Below are 22129 nucleotides of genomic sequence, written 5' to 3' on the forward strand. Positions count from 1 at the left end.
GCAAGTTTGTAGCTTTTGACTACCTTCATCTAATTCCCCCTTCCCCCACCATCCGCCTCTGGTAGTCACAAATCTGATCTCTTTTTCTGTAAGTTTGTTTGTTTGTTTGTTTTTTGCCTGCACCTCACGTCATGTGGGATTTTAGTTCCCCGACCAAGGATCGAACCCGTGCCCCCTGCAGTGGAAGCACGGAGTCTTAACCATTGGACCCCCAGGGAAGTCCCAAGTTTGTTTGTTTTTGAAATATAATTGACCTACAATGCTATGTTAGTTCCTGGTATGTAACACAGTGATTCAATATTTCTATGCATTTGAAAATGATCGCCATGATTGTCTAGTTGTCATTTGTTACCATAAAAAGATATTACATAATTGTTGACCGTATTCCACACACTGTGCACTTCATACCGGTGACTCATTTATTTTGTAACTGAAATTTGTGCCTCTTTATCTCCCTGTATACAATGGAATATTACTCAGCCATAAAAAAGAATGAAATCTTAACCATTTGCGACAACATGAATGGATCTAGAAGATATTATGCTAAGTGAAATAAGTCAGGCAGAGAAAGACAAGCACTGTATGATTTCACTTACATGTGGAATCTAAAGAACAAAACAAATGAACAAACATAACCAAATAGAAACAGAGTCATAGATACAGAGAACAAACAGGTGTTTACCAGAGGTGGGGGGTAGTGGGGGGAGGAGAGAAATAGGTGAGGGAGATTAAAAGGTACAGACTTTCAGTTAAAAAATAAATGAGTCAGTGTTCTTTATGTTAGTGATTGATGATTTTGTTATACACATCTGGAGCAACAATCAGGATAAATAATATGCACCTGGTTTCATTGTTGGGTTCCTGAGCTTGGAGCAGCATGGCCAACTGCTAGCAGAATTATCTAGTGACCAGTCCCCCATCTGAGCCTCAGATCCTGAGACTCAAATTGGCTTCCTGGGCAGAGATATGTCACACATGTCCTTATAGTTTGCTGCCAAAGAGATAGCACTCCTGTGTGGTCTCAGATGAGGAAGAACTTAGCTACATTAATATCTTAAAATTTGTCCTTGAACTTAAAGCATGACTAAAAATATCTGAAACATTTCTGGTTACATTAAATTTTCTCTACTGTCCTAGTATATGAAATTAACTGGAAGACTTACCAGGTGTCTGCATACTGCACCACTATCAATATATACATATTTGTAGTGGGTGCATTTGTATGTATCTGTTCCTGCCTGAATTTGAGATTTAGAGCCCTTTACAAAACCACTGCTTTGGCTCTTGTGTAAGAAGAGCAGATTAAACAGATTCTCATCTGAGTAGGACCTGGTTTTATAGTCTTTCTCTGACTTTCTCACTGGACAAAAGGAAGCTCTTACAATGGGTCTGTCGGGATTTTTTAAAATTTTCACTTACTCTGATAAAGGCTTTGATTGTCTTTCTTTGAAAAATGCTATAATCTGACTCATAACCTATCTCCTAGGGTAAATTCCCCCTTTTCTCACTGCTCTTCCTTACAGTGCATTTCCTCACACTGTTCACAGGGATCACCTTCATGTAAGTGGTCTGTACTCCTATTTCTGTAGTTCCATAGACTTATGGGAAGCTGTCCTATAGTCTGCACCTCCTCTTTCCTTTAGGAATACTCTCATTCAAATATTATACAGAGGTTTTTTTGGGCTTTATCTTTTTTAATTGAAGTATAATTGACATACAGTATTATATTAGTTTCAGGTGTACAACACAGTGATTCCATGCCTAGGTTTTTGCTGGGGAAAAAAGTAGATTTCTCTCAGTTCTCATATATCTAAACAGCCACATCACTCAAACTTTGATTTTGTTCACAGGAATGTATCTGAAGAAAAGAATCCTCTTACTATAATCCTTGATTTTAAGTATTCTGTTTTATAAATTCCGAGCCAAATTTTTGTGAAAATTTTTATTTTAAAAAAGTGGTGAGGGACTTTCCTGGTGGTGCAGTGGTTAAGAATCCGCCTGCCAATGCAGGGGACCTGGGTTCAAGCCCTGGGCCGGGAAGATCCCACATGTCGCAGAGCAACTAAGCCCGTGCGCCATAACTACTGAGCCTGCGTGCCATAACTACTGAAGCCCGCGTGCCTAGAGCCCGTGCTCCGCAACAAGAGGAGCCACCACAATAAGAAGCCCGCACACTGCAACAAAGAGTAGCCCCCACTCAATGCAACTAGAGAAAGCCTGTGCACAGCAACGAAGACCCAATGGGGCCAAAGATAAATTAAAAAAAAAAGTAGTGACTTAAGAGCAGGAAAATATAGTTTGCTTATATCTACCCTTTTTTCTTGCTTTTACATACCCCACTCTGCCCCCTCCCCCCACCATCAAGTGATTAGGTTTGACTACGTGCCTAGTGTTATTCATGTGGGTTTCAGTTAAACTAAAAGCTGAATGCTATGGGACCAAAACCCAGGTGACAAATAACCAGACTAAAACATTTATTGTACTTAGTTTGATATAAATTCACAGATGAACTAGGTAAGATATCTTTGAGTTCACGGTAATTTAAAAATTGAACATTGTAATATAGGATAAGAATTGACCTGACTCTTCATTTTCAGTCCACTTAAAGTGTCACTCAGAACCAAAATAACTATACAGCTGAAATTCTTCAGTGACTAGAACCATCCCAGCTTTTGAATAGACTAATGGCATTAAGCTTCTTTTAAGAAAATTGGTGAAAAACCAAGATGCTTTGAATCAGTCTTCTACTCTGCCAAATATTCTTAGACCAGGTATCTCTTAGGATTGGGGAAGAGGTGGGTAGAGTCTATTGATATAAAATACCTGTTTAAAAGAGCTCCCCAGGGCTTCCCTGGTGGTGCAGTGGTTAAGAATCCGCCTGCCAATGCAGGAGACATGGGTTCGAGCCCTGGTCCGGGAAGATCCCACGTGCCGTGGAGCAACTAAGCCCGTGCGCCACAACTACTGAGCTTGTGCTCTATTGCCCGCAAGCCACAACTACTGAGCCCGCGTGCTACAACAAAGAGTAGCTCCCACTCGCCGCAACTAGAGAAAGCCCACGCACAGCAACGAAGACCCAACGCAGCCAAAAATAAATAAAAATAAAATAAATTTATTTAAAAAAAAATAAATAAAAGAGCTCCCCAAATCACAGTAAGTAGCCAGTTGAGGAAGGATTTGAAGATTGGGTAATAGCTGACTTTGAGGGGTTTTTTTCTTATTTCTTTCATTTATCTTCTTCACAAGGAATGTGAAGCCCTTTAAGGGCTTCTTTGCTGTTACACAGTGGAGGCAGTGTGCTATAGTGGAGAGATCATGGGCTTTAAAGCCACATAGAACCTGGGCTTGAATTGAATAACAGCTCTGCAACTAACCAGCTGCCTGGACTTTAGTCAAGCTTCAAAACCTTTTCTTGTCTATAAAATTTGGATATTAAAATACCTATTCCATAAACTTGTTAATGTTTAAACAAGATGACACATGTAAAAAGCTTAGGGTTAAACCTGACGCATGGCAGGGGCCCAATACATGTTCTCTAAACCTTTCTTTTCCCAGATTTGATAGAATAGAAGCTTTTAATGAGTAAAACTTAGATGAGAAAATCATGAAAATGTGTTTTTCTAAACTCAGAAGCTATTCTTTGAGCAACTACTAGGCATTATGGGAAATTTTTTTAATGATTAAGGCCCAGTCTTCCACCTACTCACAATCTACTAGGAGAAAAAGACAGATGAATAATTCAACTACAGAATATAAGAGGTAGAAACAATGTGCTATTGCAATTTATAGGGTAGGGGGGAATTCTGATATGGTGGAGAAGTACTGAAAAGGTGCCCAAAGTAATTTGTGTAACAAAGTAGATATACTCTTGAAGTTCTGATTTTAAGGAATCAAATATAAATTACAGTTTGCATTGGGGCATATTCTCTTTAAATGTTAAAGCCAGAAGTTTGACTTAAACAAAATTACCCAAACATATATTTAATATAAACTACTTGGTCTTAATTTTGTTCTTGTATGTCAGTTTTTAGAGGAATGGATGCATCTTGGGAACTCCTGCTATCACGTGACAGTGAAATAGTTTGAGTACTGATGGCAGTTTTAAAAGTGACCTTTATTCAGGTTCTAAAAATACAGTTTATGCTTCTTAACAAAACCACGTTGCTCCTCCATATTGAAAGAAATGTCTTTTCTTTATAAAAGCTTGGTAGGAGTTATTGGAAATATTCAAATTGTCCTTTAAAGGATTTTTTTAAATTCTAGGGCTGCTTCATTAAACATCGGTTTATTCTGTGCTGCAAATGTTTTAGAGATCCTTCATAATCAAGTCCCTTGCTTAGGATCTTCTGGTCTTAATGTAAGTTCCACTTTTCTCATTCACACAGACTTGGACATTACATTTAAAGTTTGCCTTCGATCCCATCTCTCAAATTAATTTGCGTTAGTCTTGGATATAATCAAAGTTGTATAGTTAGCATTCATCCCTGATGAATTGATGAACACTAGCACTGGAGACTCATGCATTTAGATTTTGTTGAATATTTTGGAATGAGAAATCAGACTATATAGATTTAATCAGGTAAATACACTAGAGATGTATTACTTCCTTGTGAGTGCATTTCCCCAGTTGTGTCATAGAGCTTGTTACTTAAACCTAAATCAGAAGTGCTCTAAAGACAGGTTGCAAAATGATTGTCAAAGACTTCTTATCAACTACATTTTTTCCTTGCCCAGTTTTCTCTTGTTGGCTCTATTTTTGTATCATTTGCATTTTTTTCATCTTCGTGTTGAAATAGCTCATGCTTTATAGGAAAAGAAAATAGTGATGTTTGGAAGTCTAGGCCAGGGCCAGAATCCTGTGGGCCTACTGGTTGTTCCCTGTAAGGACTGGCCACAATTTGACAGACCATAGAATCCAGGAGTTGGAAAAACTTCAGAAGGTTTTGGATGGTTGTATCGTAATGGAATCTTGGAATACGAAGAGCAGACTTCCAGTACCAACTCTGTCATTCAGAGGCTGCATGCCCTTTTGGACAAGTTATTTTACTCTTCCAAGCCTCCACTTGCTCAACGTTAAAGTGGAGATATCCTCTCCTTTAGGGGATTGTTGTGAGGATTAAATGAGGTAATAGATATCAAAAATAATTATAAAATAACTATATAAATGTAAGGAAGTAGTACTAGCTTCCTGCTCCAAGCCACAGTAAACAAAAGATGGCTACCTTGATGTCAGAGTTAAGTGTTCCCAAACTCTGGGCTTCAGTGGGACTGACACTAACCAACTCTGAGATTTTGAGCACAGCATTCTTTCTCTTTGGGCATCAGTTTTCTTATCTGTCAGATTAGATCTCAGGCTAGGTGAACTCTAAGAGTTTTCCAGCTCTAAAGATCCTAAGTGTACCTCCTTTCACTATCACTCTATTATTTACTTGTGATGCAACTGACAGAAGGGAAAATATTTAAGCTCAAAATGAAGTACCAGGGCTTCCCTGGTGGTGCAGTGGTTAAGAATCCGCCTGCCAATGCAGGGGACAGGGGTTCAAGCCCTGGTCTGGGAAGATCCCACATGCCGCAGGGCAACTAAGCCCTTGCACCACAACTACTGAGCCTGCACTCTAGAGCCTGCGAGCCACAACTACTGAGCCCACGTGCCGCAACTACTGAAGCCCACGTGCCTAGAGTCCATGCTCCGCAACAAGAGAAGCCACTGCAACGAGAAGCCCGCGCACCGCAACGAAGAGTAGACCCCACTCTTCACAACTAGAGAAAGCCCACGTGCAGCAACGAAGACCCAACACAGCCAAAAAATAAAAAAATAAGAAAAATTAAATAAATACATTTATTTAAAAAAATTAAGTACCATCATAAAATTCCCCTTGTGAGTGAAATCCATGATTAAGTCTCAGAGAGAGAGTGAAAGGGCTTCGATTAGTGTCTCTTTCCTTCTGAGAGCTAGGCCTTCCTATTAACTGTTTCTATGAGCTATATTTGCCAGTCAGGTAACAATCTGAGAAGTTTCTGCTGCTACTATGCCAGCAAAGAAATATTTTGGCAGTAATGTCCTTGGCATCAAGCCAAATACGTTTCACAAAATGATATCTTATAGGAGGCAGGTTTGGGCATTAAGGAATTTCCTCACATACCTACACCCATGGATTATTCCCTTCCAAAATATATTTGCTACAGATATGTATAAATCTGTAATACTAATTGATGAATAAATAGTACTTTATATTTTTGTTTAATAAACATTTTATTGAGTGTCTGCTATCAGCCAGACATTATGCTGGATACTTTACTTACGTTATATCTAATTTTCATGTAACCTCAATGTCACCTAGGGGTCTCCCTGCTGGGGATGGAGGTACATACAGGGGGATGAGGAAGTTGTTGACATCCTCACAAGACCTCTGGTTCTGAGCATCTACTTTCTGCTGAATTTCTATAAGTTTGTCCATTTTACAGTACAAAATAGGAAGATTGCTTATCATCTTGCCATGCTGCACATGCTATCTCTCTATTCCATACAGCATTCACCCAGGTGTGAAACCTAGCCTCTTCTTCAATTTACATATATATTATCTTCACTTGAGGCATTCGTGTATGTGGTAGATTTTACTGAAATAGAAGGAAGGTTTATTTGTGGCATCACAAATAATTTCAAATTAACACCAAATATCTCATACCACCTGGGAGTTCTTTCCTCTGGGCAGTTCATCCCACACAGAGGGATAGTCTCTCATTGATTCCTCTCTTTCTCACTTTTCCTTCACCTTTTAAATTTCCCCCTATACCTTAACCTCACTTCTGATTCAAATATATATATATATATATACACACACATATATATACATACACACACATGTGTGTGTGTATGGATAGATAGATATAGATATATATGTAATATTTTAGTCTTTATTCCCTAAATGAGCCACGGACTTGCCTTTGCATATCCAGACTCATCTAGGTATATGTTCAGTGAAACAAAAAAAGGCTTACCACTCTCAGAATCCACCCTCCTTACAAGGCAGTAGTGGTTATAAACAGCAATTTTTTCCCCTAATACCAAATAACACTGTAAGGATTGGTATTATCCTCATTTTATAGATGAGTAAACAAGCTCAAAGATTTAATGACTTGTCCAGGATTATTCATTTAGTAAGTGACAAAGTCAGATTTTGAAGCTAGGTCCATTTGCATCCAATGCACTTTCTACCAAACAAGACATGATTCAAAAAAGAAATCGGAAAAGATGTAATTTAAGGACCTCTGGGCTTTTGAAAATAGGAAAATTGCTTTGAAAATTCATAGCATCCGAATCCATTTGGAATAGGGACGCATAGCTTTACCATTGTGACCCAAAGCTGCTGTTTAAGAAGGTAAGGAAACATAAGGTTTCAGTAATTTAAAAAAATCCTGCTTGATATCAGATAAATGGGCATTTATTATGGCTAATTAAATTTTATCTTTTAAAATTTACTTAGACATTGACTTTTACCTGATAAATATTTATTAATCCTCTCTACCTTTTTTATCGTATTTCTTTTAGAAATATTTTTTCTAATACTGGCTATTTTTTTTTTATTACAGAGACAATTAAAGGCAGATGCTAAAAAAGCTATTGGAAGGCTTCAACTCCGCACACTGAAACAAGGAGACAAGGTGCATTTATGACTTGTAAATGCTATTTGTTTTAAAGCAGTGCTACCAAGCCATTGTTAAAAGCTAAATGTTCTTCCAAAGTATGATTTTCATTGGAATTTATAAATCTTATTGATTTTTTAATCTATTTGATGCTGGAGGTAGGCTGAATAATGGCCCCCAAAGACATCTAGGTCCTAATCCCTAGAACCTGTAAATGTTACCTTATATGGCAAAAAGTACTCTGCAGATGTGATTAAGTTAAGGATCTTGAGATGGGGAGGTTATCCTGGATTATCCGGGTGGATCCTAAGTATAATCACAGTGTCTTTATAAGAGGGAGGAAAGGGGAGATTTGACTACAGTGCAGTAGGAGATGTGACAATGGAAGCAAGAGGTTGCAGTGATGCAAGAAAGGGGCCATGAGCAATAACAGTAAGAGTATAAGTTTGTGTCATTTTAAGCCACTAAGGTATTGTAATTTGTTACAGCAACAGGAAATTACTACAGTGCTTCAGTACAACTCTACTTGAACATCCATTTTCAGATTTAGCACAGTTGAAAACTACCATTGATGTATAAAACACGTATCAAAAAATAGCTATGGAAGTTTGTACTACAATAAAAATATAGCTACAGAACTTACTGAAATAAAAAAATACCATTTATAACAGCACCAAAACCATTATATACTTAGGTATAAATCTTACAAAATATGTACAAGATCTATATGCTGAAAAGGGCAAAACATAATGAAAGAAAGAAATCAAAGAAGACCTAAAGAAATGGAGGGATATACCGTGTTCATGGGTTAGAAGACTCTGTTGTCAAGATGTCACTTCCTCCCCAAACTGATCTATAGATTCAATGCAGTTTCAATCAAAATCCTAGTTGCATCCTTTGTAGGAATTGACAAGTTGACTCTAAGTTTATTTGGAAAAGCAAAAGAACTAGAATAACCAAAACAATTTTGATAAAAAACAAATTTGGATGACTCACATTTCCTGATTTGCAGAATTATTTTAAAGCTACAGTAGTCAAGAAAGCATGGTATTAGGGAAAGGATGGACCTTTAGATCTTTGAAACAGAAGAGACAGTCCAGAAATAGACCCACACATAAATGGTCGATTGATTTTCGACAAAGGTGCAAAAGCAATTCAAAGAAGAAAGGGCAGCCAATTGTTGGCTCTCCATACGCAATGACTGAATATCCATAGACAAAAAAAAAATGAACCTCAATCCATACTTTATGCCCTCTGCAAAAATTAACTTGAAATGGATCACAGACTTAAATATAAAACCTAGAACTATGAAATTTTAGAAGAAAACTTTGGAGAAAAATATCTTTGTAGCTTGGGTTAGGCAAAGATTACTTAGATATGATACCAAAAACAAGTCCATTAAAGAAAAAAGAGAAATTTGTTAAAATTAAGAGCTTTTGCTCTTTGAAAGACACTGTTAAGAGACTGAAAAGACGAGCCACAGACTGGGAGAAAATATTTGCAAATCACATATCTGATAAAGGACTGTATTCAGAATATATAAAGAACTCTCAAAACTCAAGAAGAGAACAGACAACCTAGTGGAAAAATGGGCAAAACAGACATTTTACCAAAGAAATATATGGCTGGCAAAAAAGCACATAAAATGATGCTAAACATCATTAGCCATTAGGGAAATGCACATTAAAACCACAATGTGATACCCACAGCACATTTATTAGAATGGCTAAAACCAAGAGCTGACCAGATGTGGAACAGCTGGAACTCTCATGCATTTTCTGGTGAGAATGCAATGTACAGCCAGTTTGGAAAACAGTTTGGCAGTTCTATGTGTGTGTGTGTGTGTGTGTGTGTGTGTGTGTATGTATAAGTTAATTAATTATTGGAGTATAGTTGCTTTACAATGTTGTATTACTTTCTGCTGTACAGCAGAGTGAATGGCAGTTCTTTATGAAGTCAAATATACACTCTCGAAAGAACCCAGCAATCTCACTGCTAGATGTTTACCCATTCACATAAAAACTTTTTCACAATTGTTCATGGCAGCTTTACTGATAATTACCAGAAACTGGAAAGAACCCAAATGTCCTTCAAGTGTTGAATGGATAAAAAAAACTGTGGTACATCCATATCATGGGATACTATTTAGCAATAAAAAGGGGGGAATCCTACTGATGCATACAACAACATGGATGAATCACAAATGCATTATGTTAAGTGAAAGAAGGCAGACTCAAAGGCTATATAAGGCACAATCCCACTTATAAGATATTCTGGAAAAGCCCAAACTACAGGCACTGAAAAACAGATGAGTGGGTGGCAGAAGATAGTGATAAAAGGAGGAGTTAATTACAGAGGGGTTAATTACGAAGTGGTATAGAGGAATTTGTTGGGGTACCAGGACTATCCTATATCTTGACTATGGTGGTGATTAAGTGACTGCATGTTTCTCCAAACTTGCAAAACTGTATACTCAACATTTAGAGTGAATTTTATTGCATGTGACTTATACCTTAATTTTTTTAATGGAAAAACATAGCCATAGAACTTGTGGCATTGTGTAAATTCTAAAACCAGGAAGAGGTTTAAATCAGTACTACATGTTTCTCTTTGTACTGTTCCCCTTTGGTTGACTTTATTCTTTTACTTTACTTATTTGTTTGTTTGTTTGTTTGTTTTGGCTGCACCGAGTGGCTTTGCAGGACTTTATTCTTTTACTTTATTTATTTATTTAGACTGCACCGAGTGGCTTTGCAGGATCTCAGTTCCCCGACCAGGGATTGAATCCGGGCCACAGCAGTGAAAGCCCGGAATCCTAACCACTAGGCCACCAAGGAACTTCCTTCTTTTACTTTTTAAAGTCTAAATATTTTATTTTATTTTCCAACTTCAATTACATAATACACAGTGTTATTGACTGTAGTCACCATGTTTTACATTAGATCTTCAGACCTTATTCATCTTATAGTTGAAAGTTTGTACCCTTTTATTAACTTCTCCCTGGTTCCCCCATTCCTCAGACCGTGGAAACTACTTTTCTACTCACTCTTTCTATAAGTTTGACTCTTTTTTTAGATTCCAATTAAGTCTAGATAATTTTAAACTGCTTATTGAAACAGTCGTTTTAGTGATGTGATGCTCCTTCTTCTGTAGGAATTTATGTAATTTATTAAATACATGTATATTCTGATTTTGCTCTGTAGTTTAATGTATTTTTCTTATCCATCTGAATAACAATAACTATTTGCTCTTAGGAAATTGGCCCTGATGGAGATAGTTGCGCTGTGTGTATTGAACTATATAAACCTAATGATTTAGTGCGCATCTTAACCTGCAAGTAAGTTTGATTTTCTTTTATGTCGTCAATGAGAATAGCTGACTTACAAAAATGATTGTAGTGGGGGAAACTATTTTGAATGTTTCCAATCTGATGTAAAGAAAGTGTTTATTTTTAACTTCTTTTCATTTAAATATAGGTGATTGCTTTATTTTTAATGTCATTGGAAATGGTACAAGGCTAATTATATAATATTTCCATAATCTGGTACAATTTGGAAACTAGTTCCGTAAAAAACTTAAGAACCTAGCCAGCATCACTGTGTGTGTGTGTGTGTGTGTGTGTGTGTGTGTGTGTGTGTGTGTGGTACTGGATTATTTAATTCAAAATAATTCTACCAATCCTATTGAGAAAAAAATAAAATCAACTTATGAGCACCTATTTGGAAGTCTTCATTCTTTAGCTTCTTATTATCCCTCTCCCGGAAGTTGTTCTTAACACTCTTCCTTTTAGCTATTAAATAGTGGCGTTCTTGGAACTTATCACATTGCCTAAAGTATCGGAATTATGTTACACTCAATACTTTATTGTACTATATTATTGAGAATGACTAACTGTACTATTTTATAGTTAGGGAATAACAAAATAATTAAGATCCGAATTACTGAACAAAACCTTAGGTCAGGTAACATCTTAGCTATTTTTCAAGTAAGTGGTATTGAAAATAGTTTTTATGAAGCTAGAGTAATGAGGCTCTATTTAAAAGTACCGTATTATGAAATTTCCAAATATTGTTTCTGTAATAGTGTGTTTAAAAGGGAAAAAAAAGGCATCCATTAAAAGACTAAGTAAACTTACAGGGTAACCCATTAGTATATTAGGCAAAGTGTTGCTAGTTCACAACTGATAACCAAAATATGTGTTTTTTTCCTTCATCAGCCATATTTTCCATAAGACATGTGTTGACCCATGGCTATTAGAACACAGGACTTGCCCCATGTGCAAATGTGACATACTCAAAGCTTTGGGAATTGAGGTAAACGTTGCTAAACTATTTATACGAAGGAACTTAAGCAGTGTGTTATTTGTATATCTGGGCCTTCAGGAAAAAAAATCCTTATTTTTTAGCTACGTAATGTGCTAGACTTACAGTTTATACCAAAAATTGGACCTACTTACATCATAGTGACAGAGAGGTACCATGTTGGACCACCTCCATTTTCCTCCTTCTTCCCTCTCCTCAAATGTACTTATTATTTGGTCAGAATTGGAAGTGATGACCCCAACTGACTTCTGATACCCCTTGCTGTTTTTTACTCTCTTACTATTGCATAGCAATCAAACTTGTTGTTAACTGAGCATGTAAAGTTTGAGAGAGTATAATAAATATTAAGTTATATTTCGTAAATGAAAAAAAAAACTACCTATTTCACAGTACACACAACAGAAAGTCAAACTCAACAAACTCTTCCTGACTTGAGGAGATATACAGATGACAGTGATTCTCAAAACCCCTAGGGGACAGCATAGGAATTTTTTTTGAGTGCCTTCCTGGTATCAGGCATTATATTATGAAGTGTTCACCCAGATAAACATGTCAGATGTTGATGGCAATCTGCCTGTAACATCTTTCACTCCATTGGAGCCAATTACTCCAACTGCTCTGGCTGGGACCTGCAAGAAATTTTTGTGATCATCAAAAATGGTTTGTAGGTTTAAAAGGTTAAGAAGCATTGCTCTAATAAGTCACCTATGAAGAAACTTTGTAATGATATGTCAAGGAAAAACATATACTCTGAGAGCCTCTTAATGTGTTTAAATGCTTTCCGCAGGTGGATGTTGAAGATGGATCAGTGTCTTTACAAGTTCCGGCATCCAACGAAGCATCCAACAGTGCCTCTCCTCATGAAGAGGATAATCGCAGTGAAACTGCATCGTCTGGATATGCTTCAGTTCAGGGCGCAGATGAACCGCCTTTGGAGGAACATGTGCAGTCAGCAAGTAAGCACCATGCTAAGGGGCAATGAGTGCCCCACAAATGATCCCCACATTGGGGATTAGACACCAGGCAGAGTACTCCTGCTTTTTAGCATTTATTCTATTCATCCATTAACACATTCCAGGTTTTTTCTAGTAACAATGATGCAATGCAGGATGCACCCCTACCTTAACTTAATATACACATTCAAATGTACCTGAAACAGATGAAATGCATTAAGAGTGGGGATTAGTCACAGAAGAAAAAGATTTTTTTATTGGAAAGCTTCTCTCCAATGCATTTAAGAGTTGGCTTACTAACTTAGGCTAAGGAGAAACTTCTCAACTTTAGAAGCCATTGTTTATTGCATATCAATCAGAAATTAAGATAAAGAAATTAAGATAAAGAATTCCTGGAATGATAAAACAGAATTTAATTTCCAAAAGCTTGATTTATACACAACTCCAGAACCCATTTTTTGCACAGATCAGAAACTGTGTTTAAGAATGATGTGCTGCCACCTGTTGATTATTTGCCATGAAGTGAACAAACTGTGGAAAGTAAAATTGAATGTATTAATTTCAAAATTCATGTGAATCAGTATTAGCAACTTACTAATGTCATACCAGTAGAGAGATTTTAGGGAATTCTGTTACTTTTTTCCTTAGAGAAAACCCGTATACAAATTACTTCCCCTTTCTTTAACTTCCACCTTTTTCATGGTTTTTGTTGGTTGATAGTTTTTCCTCTATCCTCATTTTGAGATAACCTAATTCTGGCATAAAAGTAGAAGGAAAATGAAATGTCAAGATGACTTGTAAAAGTTTCAGCTTCCTATGACATGAACCTTTGTCCTTGGTAGGCTTATAAGTGCCATAGATACCATTTCTACAGAGGTCACGAGGAATACCATCATGCAAACGCAAACCTCATGTTGTAATCTAACCTTTGGACATTTCCTAGAGTACAAAGTAGTCATAAGAATCTTAATAATCTGTGTTTTGTTCTACCTATAATAGATAATCATTGTCTATTTGCCCCAGATGAATTTTTGGTTCCTGTAACTGTGTGGTAATAGAATTCAGTGAAGATAAAGGACAGTGTATGGGATAATTCAGTTTAGCAGCATTGGTGGTTCAGTGGTAGAATTCTTGCCTGCCACACGGGAGACCTGAGTGTATGGGATAATTCAGTTTATTGTCAGCCCAGTTTAAAAAAAAGAAATAAATCCCAACCTACTTTTTTTGTGTTCTGTTCTTGTGGGGGAGGGTAGAAGGCAGAACAGATTTTGCAGAGAATTTGCGAGTTTTGGGGGGAGGGTAGAAGGCAGAACAGTTTTTGCAGAGAATAAGCAAATAAAATGATGATTCATGTTCCTTCTTTTAAATGTTTTTTTTTTTTTTTTAGCAATGGGTTTATAGCTACTTTATTTATTTATTTATTTATTTTGGCTGTGTTGGGTCTTCGTTTCGTGCGAGGGCTTTCTCTAGTTGCGGCAAGCGGGGGCCACTCTCCATCGCGGTGCGGGGGGCCACTCTTCATCGCGGTGCGCGGGCCTCTCACTATCGCGGCCCCTCCCGTTGCGGGGCACAGGCTCCAGACGCGCAGGCTCAGTAGTTGTGGCTCACGGGCCCAGTTGCTCCGCGGCATGTGGGATCTTCCCAGACCAGGGCTCAAACCCATGTCCCCTGCATTAGCAGGCAGATTCTCAACCACTGCGCCACCAGGGAAGCCCCTTCTCCTGTATTCTTTATCTCCGTGAATGGTAGTAACACCTACCCGGGTGAGTCAAACCAGAAACTTAGGTCGATCCTAGATCCTACCCTCTCCCCTTCCTATTGATTCAATATCATTTTTCCTCTAAACCATCCCCTAATTTCCAACCTTAATTCAACAGTCATAGTTTGAGCCACTATCTTCTCTCTGCCCATTCCTTCTACTCTTCCTCCCCCAAGAAATTGGGGAAGCCCAGTCCAACTCCTGTTCCTCCTTTAAAACTTGCTCCCCTTTGAGAAGCTTCCCTTGACTCACCTGTGTGGTCCTACTGTCTACTTCGGTAGAACTTCTATCATTGCATTTATTGCACTGAATTGTATTCAAACCTTAAAAAGTCCCTTTGGGTAGGGACAGTGTCTTATTATTCACTGTCGTATACCCAAGCACCTAGCACAGACTGCCACATAGTAAATACTCAAATAAGTGTTGAATGAGTGACCACATAGAATAGATTTAATTTTATCTATGATTATATATTAATAGTTTGGGCATTATGCCTATTAACCATTGATTATTATGGTGATAGTTGTGATTTAAATAACTTTGTAAACATACAGTTGATTAGTTCATGCCTGTGTGTTCCATCATTGTGCTGAATTTTATCAGAGCACTGATTTTCAAACGTAAGCATACATTGAGTCACCTGGAGGGCTTGTTAAAACAGAGGGGCAACCACCAGTTTCAGACTCAGTTGGTCTGGGGTGGGCCCTGAGAATTTTCATTTCTAAGAAGTTTCCAGGTGATACTGATACTGCTTGTCCAGGGACCACACTTTGGGAACCACCGAATAAGGGCCCTAGTTCTTAACCCTGGCTGCACATTAGAATCACCCATAGAAACTTTAAACATTACTAATGCCTGGGCTTTACCCCAGAATTGTTAAGTCAGAATCCATGGGATGTGGGGCCCAAGCACAGGTTATTTTTTTATTTTGAAATAATTTCAGCCTGACCAAAAAATGTTTCAAAAACAGTAAAAAGAATGCCCATATACCCATCACCAAACTTCTCCAAAAGTTAACATCTTATATAACCATATACAATTATCAAAATCAGGAAATTAAATGATAAAATGTTATTAACTAAACTGATCTTACTCAAATTTCACCAGTTGGCCCATTAATGTCCTTTTTCTGTCCTAGGATCCCACATTGCCTTTCCTCTTTTCTCATTTTTCCCCAGTTTTATTGAAATATACTTGACATATAATCAGAGTAAGATTAGTTAAATCCATCATCTCACATAATTACACATTTTGTGTGTGTGTGGTGAGAACATTTAAGATCTACTCTCTTAGCAACTTTCAAGTATTTAATACAGTATTTTTAACTGTAGTCACCATCTATATGTTAGATTCCCCAGAACTTATTCATCTTATAACTGGAAACTTGTACCCTTTGACAAACATTTCCCCATTTGCCCCACCTTCCAGCCTCTTGTAACCACCATTCTACTCTGTTTCTATGAATTTGGCTTTTTTTTTTTTTAAGATTCTGCATATAAGTGATATCATACAGTATTGGTCTTCTCTATCTGACTTATTTCACTTAGCACACTGCCCTCAAGGTCCATCGATGTGGTTGCAAATGGCAGGATTTCCTTCTTTCTCATGGCTGAATAATGTTCCATTGTTTTATATATATATATATATATATATATATATATATATACCACATTTTCTTTATCTGTTCATCAGTCAGTGGACACTTAGGTTATTTCTGTGTCTTGGCTATTGTGAATGATGCTGCAGTGAACATGGAGGTGCAGCTCTCTCTTCAAGATAGTGATTTCATTTCCTCTAGATATATACCCAGAAGTGGGATTGCTGGATGATATGGTAGTTCTATTTTTAATTTTTTGAGAACCTCCATACATGTTTCCCATAGTGCTGGACCAATTTACATTCCCACCAACGGTGCACTAGAGTTCCCTTTTCTTCACATCCTTGCCAACACTTACCTGTTTCCTTTTTGATAATAGCTATTCTAACAAGTGTGAGGCAATATCTCATTGTGGTTTTGATTTGCATTTCCCTGATTAGTGATGTTGAGCATCTTTTCATGTACCTGTTGGCCATTTGTATGTCTTCCTTGGGAAAATATCTCAGTTCTTCTGCCCATTTTTTAATCAGATTATTTGCTTTTTTGCTATTGAACTGTATGAATTCCTTATATATTTTAGATATTAACCCCTTATCTGATATGTGGTTTGCACATATTTTCTCCCATTTTGTAGCTTGCCTTTTCATTCTTTTGATTATTTCTCTTGCTGAGTAGAAGCTTTTTGGTTTGATGTAGTCCCATTTGTTGATTTTGGCTTTTTAAGTCCTTAATCCATTTAGAGTTCATTTTTTAAGTGGTGTAAGATAGGGGTCCAATTTCATTCTGTTGCATATTTATCCAGTTTACCCAACACCATTTACTGAAGACTGTCTTTTCCCCATTGAGTGTTCTTGGCTCCCTTGTCAAATATTAGTTCATCTCATACACATGGTCTCATACACATGGGTTTACTTCTGGGCTCTCAATTCTGTTCCACTGATCTATGTGTCTGTTTTTATGCCAGTACCATACTGTGTTGATTATTATAGCTTTGTAGTATAGTTTGAAATCAGGAAGTGTGATGCCTCCCCACTTTGTTTTTCTTTCTCAGGATTGCTTTGGCTATCCAGTGTCTTTGGTAGTTCCATATGAATTTTAGGATTTTTTTTTATACTTCTGTGAAAAATGCATTTGGAATTTTGATATGGATTGCATTGAATCTACAGATGGCTTTGGGTAGTATGGACATTTAAACAACATGAATTCTTTTTTTTAATAAATTTATTTATTTATTTATTTATTTTTGGCTGTGTTGGGTCTTTGTTGCTGCATGCAGGCTTTCTTTAGTTGCAGCGAGCAGGGGCTACTCTTCGTTGCGATGCACGGGCTTCTCATTGCGGTGGCTTCTCTTGTTGCGGAGCACGGGCTCTAGGCACGTAGACTTCAGTAGTTGTGGCATGTGGGCTCAGTAGTTGTGGCTCACGGGCTCTAGGGAGCAGGCTCAGTAGTGTGGCACACAGGCTTTGTTGCTCTGTGGCATGTGGGATCTTCCCGGACCAGGGATCGAACCCGTGTCCCCTGCATTGGCAGGCGGATTCTTAACCACTGCGCCACCAGGGAAGTCCAATATGAATTCTTCTGATCCATGAACATGGGATATATTTCCATTTATTTGTGCCCTCTTCAATATCTTTTATAAATGTCTTATAGTTTTCAGTACAAATCTTTTACCTCCTTGGTTAAATCTATTCTTAAGTATTATATTGCTTTTTGATGCTATTGTGAATGGGATTGTTTTCTTTATTTCTCTTTCAGATATTTCATTGCTGGTGTATAGAAATGCAACTGATTTTTGTCTGTTGATTTTGTAACCTGCAACTTTAGTGAATTCGTTTATTAGTTCTAACAGTTTTTGTTGGTATCTTTAGCATTTTCTCTAGGTCATGTCATCTGGAAACAGACAATTTTACTTCTTCCTTTCTCATTTTGATGCCTTTTTTCTGTTTGTTTGTTTGTTTAAAATTTTTTTATTTTTTGGCCGTGCTGCATGGCATGTGGGATCTTAGTTTCCCCGACCAGGGATTGAACCTGCGTCCCCTGCATTGGAAGCACGGAGTCTTAAACCACTGGACCGCCAGAGAAGTCCCTTGATGACTTTTCTTTTACTTTCTAATTTCTCTGGCTAGGACTTCCAGTACTATGTTGAATAGGAGTGGTGAGAGTGGGTACCCTTGTCTTGTTCCTCTTGAGTATGTTGTTAACTGTGGGTTTGTCAGGTATGTCCTTTATTTATTTATTTATTATTTTTAAAATTTTTTGGCTGTACCACGCGGCATGTGGGATCTTAGTTCCCCGACCAGGGATCAAACCCACACCCCCTACAGTGGAAGCATGGAGTCTTAACCACTGGACTGCCAGGGAAGTCCCCATGTATGTCCTTTATTATGTTTGGGAATGTTCCTTCTATACCCAATTTTCTGAGAGGTCCACATTGCATTTAACTGTTACGTCTTCTTAGTCTCCAATCTGTGACTGTTCCTTAGTCTTTTTCTTTCATGACTTTGACACTTCTGAAGGCCACCAGTTAGTTATTTTGTAGAATGTCCCTCAATTTGGAATTGTCTCCTGATTCCCAATGATTACATTTATTGTCCATTGTCTATTTCTGGCAAGAATACCACAGAAATTATGTTGTGCCCTTCTCTGGCTCATATCATATAATGAGGCACATGATGCCCATGTCTTATTACCAATGGTTTTAATTTTGTTCACTTGGTTAAGGTAGCATCTGCCAAGCTTCTCCTTTTAAAGTTATTCTTTTTCCCTTTATAATTATTAATTATTTTATAGAGAGACACTTGGAGACTATGCAAATATCCTGTTTCTCATCTTACTTTTTACCTACTAATTTTATCAATCAGTGATGTTTCTTGCTTACAATAATTATTACTGAAATGTGTGCCAAATGGTGATTTTCTATTTCCATCCTTCTTTCTACATTAATTAAGCTTCTATTTTAAGGAAGCTTTCTCCACTTATTTATTCAATTATTTATTTATAATAATATGGACTCATAGATATTTCTTTTATTCCATAATATTATTCTCATGATTTATTCATGGTTAGATTGTCCTAGATTTGGTGATTGGGAACTCCCTCAAGTTGGTTTGTTTCCTTTCAACATGCCCCATCATTTTTTTTTTTTTAGGCTTTGAAGGCCATAGGTCTTTGTTGCTTTTGGTTGTTTTCTCTTCCAACCTCTTAAGAATGAAAAAACCACTCTTAGCTATAGAGTTGGCTTGCAAGCTGTAGTTTGCTGATCCCTAGGCTTGAATCTAGATTAATCTTGTACTTTCCTTGTCCTAGCCCTGGAATCGGTTATTTCTTCAGGGGGTGGGGGCTTTTATTGGAGAACAGTACCTCGAAATCAAGATCTGGGCACTAGGTATGCTCATTGCTATTGGGGTGTCATTGCTATTAGCCCTTTCAAGGAACAACGCTAGGAAATATGTGTATGTACTCACACAAATATACACACACATCTACATTCACCTATCTGAAGAACAGCTAGTTCATACTTAATTTCTGATTCCAGTCCAACACCACAGAGTTTATTCTAGCCTTCCCCTTTCCTTATTTGTAACTCCTTTCTCTGACATTGAGAAACCTGGCTGTTTTTATCCACAATATATTTACTTATTTGTTCAATCCTAAAGTACACCTAAGTTTCAACATTGCTAACACACCCCTGTGAAAAACAGTTTCACTAACCAGTGTAGTTCTTTGGTTTTAGCCTTATAGGATATAGTCAAAGTATCATTTTCCAAAGTTACTTAGGTTAGTTCTTTTCTTTCCCACTCTCTTCAGGATGATTATATATTTCATCTGTAATATAATTATATTCACTTGTTACTATTTGTATTCCATTTTGGGAACTCCCGCCCCCCACAACTTCCTGGTTGATTTTTTTTAGTCTTTCTGTCTGTCTGTCTGTCTGTCTGTCTATCTATCTATCTATCTATCTACCTACCTACCTATCTATTTATCTATCTATCTACCTATCTATTTATCTATCTATTTATCTATTTATCTATCTATTTATCTATCTATCTATCTATGCATAGCATATGTAATTTTTTAAAGTGCCCAGGTGATTGAAATGTGATTTAAGAGCTATTACATTTAGAATAGAGAAGCAGAAGATATAACTTTTGCTCTTAAGGATGCTATAATCTAGGTAAAAGTAAGCACACGTGTGAATCAATAAAATCGTAATTGTAAATTAAAATAATGCCATATGTGCTTTATGTAAGGCAGCACAAATCATATTAAAGGAACAGGGAATGAGGGTAATAATCAGAGTATGATGAAATTAGATAAGAAAGGCTTCTTAGACATGTGTGTTGAATTTTGTCTTAAAGAAGAGAGGGGTGAAATCATCCTAAAATTACCATTTCTTTTTAAAGATGAAAATCTACAGCTGGTAAACCATGAAGCAAGTTCCATGGCAGTGGATGTTGTTCCTCACGTTGACAACCCAACCTTTGAAGAAGATGAAACTCCTGATCGAGAGACTGCTGTTCGAGAAATTAAATCATAAAATCTGTGTCAATAGAAAACTTGAACCTTTAGTAATAACAGAACTGCCAATCAGGGCCTAGTTTGCTATTAATGAATTGGAATAACTTAATAAGAATGATACTGAAAGTGATGAGGTGACTAATATTATGCTATAGTTAAATGACTTAAAATATTTAACCTATTAACTTTTTCCACAAACTCATTATATAATGTTTTTCATAGGCAAGTTTCCTCTCAATAGTGGTAGCAACATTTTTAAACATTCAAAACTCTTGTCAAGTAGTCATGTTTTCCATTTATAACAATTTTCTTATAAAAACATGTTCCTTTTAAAATGTGGAGTAGCTGTAATCACTTTATTTTACGATAGTATCTTAATTAAAAATAATACTACTTTAGCTTGGGCTATATGTGTCAGGGTTTTTCTCCAGGTGCTTATATTGATCTGGAATTGTAATGTAAAAAACAATGCAAACTTAGGCTAGTACTTCATGAAATGTCTATTTAAGCTACATTAAGTTGATAGAACAAGATTAAAGCAAAATATTCATTTAAACTATTTTTTGTTTTTAAAATTAGGCTAAATGTACTTCATTTGAGTGTCAAGCATAGTTTATCAGAGAATATGGACTGGACTGGATTGATTGGTATATTAGTGACACCAATTTGACAAAAGATTATAGATAAAAACTGTACTTACAGAAACACTGTATAACTATTTCTCAAACTTTACTTATGGGACTTTCAAAAGCAGAGTATATAAATCATCATACTATTTGAAAATGATTATGAATAAGTCACACAAAAATTGGTAATTGATCTTTGTGTATGAATTTGTCTACAGAAATTAGTCTGTGGAAAATATTTTCCAAACAATGTTGACTTTGAAAATTGAGTTTACATTTTACCTAAATGGGCTAAAATAACATTAGGTAAGCTAAAATTCTGTCCATGTAGCTATAAATTTCGTGAATGCATTTTCTTGGTGTTTGAAAAAGAATTGGGGGAGGGGGAGAATTCCAGGTGCCTTAATATAAAGTTTGAAGCTTCATCCACCAAAGTTAAATAGAGCTATTATAAAAATGCACTTTACTTCTATTCTCTGTGGCTTATCTTTGGTTTTAGAGTTTTGTTTCCAGTACAAATTCCAGCAGAATTTAGGCAAAAGCAGAATAGACATGTATTTTTGTTGGCTAAATGTAGAATGGATGAAACCATTGCATTCTTGTACACTGATTTGAAATGCTGTAAATATGTCCCGATTTGTATTGATTCTCTTTAAATATAAAATGTAAATAAAATATTCCAATAAAAGTTTGTGTTTGGTGTTTAG

At 36.7% G+C, this 22129-nt stretch overlaps 1 protein-coding gene across 2 annotated transcripts in view; it reads left to right on the forward strand.

Annotated features, from left to right (window-relative positions):
- RNF128 (ring finger protein 128) overlaps nt 1-22110 on the forward strand; it is a 102029-nt gene extending 79919 nt beyond the window's left edge. For both annotated transcript variants that reach the window (XM_082377337.1, XM_082377336.1), the window contains exons 3-7: nt 7591-7662; nt 10899-10981; nt 11861-11957; nt 12754-12922; nt 20682-22110. In XM_082377337.1, coding sequence (XP_082233463.1) covers nt 7591-7662; nt 10899-10981; nt 11861-11957; nt 12754-12922; nt 20682-20815 — 555 coding nt within the window. In that variant the 3' untranslated portion in view covers nt 20816-22110. The remainder of the gene's footprint in view (nt 1-7590; nt 7663-10898; nt 10982-11860; nt 11958-12753; nt 12923-20681) is intronic.
- The last annotated feature ends 19 nt before the right edge of the window (nt 22111-22129 follow it).

This window comes from Balaenoptera borealis (assembly GCF_965194805.1).
Source record: "Balaenoptera borealis genome assembly, chromosome: X".
Lineage (NCBI taxonomy): Eukaryota > Metazoa > Chordata > Mammalia > Artiodactyla > Balaenopteridae > Balaenoptera > Balaenoptera borealis.